We start from the raw sequence: 2,500 nt of genomic DNA, 5'->3' as shown, positions 1-2,500 counted from the left end.
CCAGTATTAAACCCATTTCCCCTCATTGCTCGGGCACGAATCAAACTATGACCACTTTTCCCGTCTTTCAAAGTAAATAAAAAAGTGAATTTTCAATAACAAGGCTCTAAAAACTACACAGTGTATTTGGGAGGATTTCGGTGAAAGTTGGTTGAGGTGATAGGCACTTTAAATTTATAAGGAGCAAGGGAGCAACGTTGTCGGAGTAACGACACACAAAAATTTCACTTGAAAGAATAGGCTGTGTAAATTGGGTTTAAACAAGGAAAGCCTTTGAAGATTTATGCCAAAAATGATATTTTTTCTTATTAGGTGTTTTCCCAAAGGGATGTTATACTTGGTCGCAGTCAAGAAATTTATGAAGCATACAGAAACGCGCGGACAAATTCTGGGTAATTAAAGAGTTGGATTCATATCTATGCGCATGCGCGTTTTCAGAGTTATCCATCGGCTCAACACTTCAAACATACGTACATACAAACTTTATTTTAGGTCGAATTTCAGAGTAGCCTATCGGCTACTATCTTTGAGCAAATGACACAGAATTCGCCATCGATGTAATTACCGAATCCTCCAAAATTTTTGAGTACGGGACCGGTCAGAAACATTCTTTCTGCGGAAGAAAGCGTTCGGTACAAATATTTGCTTGAAATGAAAGATGCCGCATAAATAGACCATTTTACAGTTGTAGCTAAGTTACCGGTACCTGGCCTACGAATGGAAGCGAGGCTGCCGGTGACCCTGTTTTGATACAAACCTCCGTGCTTTTGTAATGTTAATACGGACTAATTAGAATTACAACAACACAATTTGCATGATAAAAGCAGTCGGGGCTGTATCAATGCAAGGTCACCGGCAGCCTCGCAGCCATTCATAGGCTAGGTCGCTGAGCAAAGAACTGTAAAATGGCCTATTCAAGTGAAAGCTTCTGACTACGTGGCAGTTTGTTGTGGAGGTAGATCACCCTTAAGAGATAGGTAGATCACTATTATTGAATTTCAATAAGATTATAACGGCTACTTAGAGCCAATCAAAAAGGACGGAGACAATCCAGTAAACCAATCAAAACTCGAAGTAATTATACGTAGCCGACACAAAGCGCGGGAAAATGGGCATGCGCGAGCCACAATTGGTTTTTGTTTCACTTCTGATTGGTTGAAAAAGTGACGCGAGAACTTTGAACCAATCACTGAGCGAATTGATGCAAAACCAAAGCAATTCGCTAATTACTTTCGACACTTAACTGAAAACCGCTGTATTGTCTCAAAACTGTTGTTGCGCTTTAAGTCTTTGGCATCACATGGAATAAATCGCTCACTGTTATTACTACTACTACTAGAGCGGTTTTCAATTTGAGTGTCGAAAGTAATTAGCGAATTGCTTTGGTTTTGCATTACTTCACTCAGTGATTGGTTCAAAGTTCTCGCGCCACTTTTTCTACCAATCAGAAGAGAAACCAAAACCAATCGATGTAATTACTTCTTGTTTTGATTAGTTTACTGGATTGTCTCCATCCTTTTTGATTGGCCAAAGTAATTACTTTGGTTTTGGTTTTACGACATTCGATTGAAACTCGCTCTAAATCGCTCACTGTTATTACTTCTTCTACTAGAGCGGTTTTCAATTTGAGTGTCGAAAGTAATCAGACAATTGCTTTGGTGTTGCATTACTTCACTCAGTAATTGGTTCAAAGTTCTCGGCCACTTTTTCAACCAATCAGAAGTGAAACCAAAACCAATCGTGGCTCGCGCGTGCACATTTTCCCGCGCTTTGTGTCGGCTACGTGTAATTACTTCGAGTTTTGATTGGTTTACTGGGTTGTCTCCGTCTTTTTTGATTGGCCAAAGTAATTGCTTTGGTTTTGGTTTTACGACACTCGTTTGAAACTCGCTCTACTACTACTACTACTACTACTACTACTACTACTACTACTACTACTACCACCACCACCACCACCATTGCTTCCGCTGATAGATTCTTTTGGTGCTGCTCTACAAGATGATTTTTCTTTCGTATCTTGTTGCAGTTTAGAGGTGGAGGATTCTTATAACTCGCTGACAAGTCTTCTCAACGAAACTGCCGGGTGAGTAATTATTGGGCCATCCAAATGAGATCGCTTTTGTAGTGAGGGGATTACTGATTCTGAACTTTTGAGTCTGTGGATGTAATTCTAAAGTGTGCGCATTGAAATGAAAGCTACTGAGCAGTACTTTGTACAAGGTGGTCGTTAAGTTTTTCATTTCTTGATCAAATCCTGTTAAATGAGATATATACCGATTCAGCTGGATATCTAGATCTGCATGGGTATTTATAAAGGCAAGCTCCAGGCGAGACATTGTAAACTTTAGTATACTAGTTAAAGCTGTAATTATGATAACGAATACTAGTCATAGTTATTAGGGTTACATTTGAGGTGTATCATTATTTACAAGGTTAGAAGCCCTACATGATCTATTTATGAATTTTACAGCTAAAACAGTCGTTGCTTTACTTTGTAGAT

At 39.2% G+C, this 2,500-nt stretch overlaps 1 protein-coding gene across 2 annotated transcripts in view; it reads left to right on the top strand.

Annotated features, from left to right (window-relative positions):
* The window catches only part of LOC138049383 (uncharacterized), a 49,342-nt gene that overhangs the window by 39,960 nt on the left and 6,882 nt on the right, over window positions 1-2,500 (top strand). For both annotated transcript variants that reach the window (XM_068895637.1, XM_068895636.1), the window contains exons 19-21: window positions 313-392; window positions 2,027-2,083; window positions 2,499-2,500. The exon at window positions 2,499-2,500 is cut by the window's right edge and continues 153 nt beyond it. In XM_068895637.1, the coding sequence (XP_068751738.1) occupies window positions 313-392; window positions 2,027-2,083; window positions 2,499-2,500 (139 nt within the window). The remainder of the gene's footprint in view (window positions 1-312; window positions 393-2,026; window positions 2,084-2,498) is intronic.

This window comes from Montipora capricornis, chromosome 5 (genome assembly GCF_036669925.1).
Source record: "Montipora capricornis isolate CH-2021 chromosome 5, ASM3666992v2, whole genome shotgun sequence".
Classification (NCBI taxonomy): domain Eukaryota; kingdom Metazoa; phylum Cnidaria; class Anthozoa; order Scleractinia; family Acroporidae; genus Montipora; species Montipora capricornis.
Note: the sequence above shows the minus strand (reverse complement) of the source record. Positions and strands in the feature narration are given on the sequence as shown.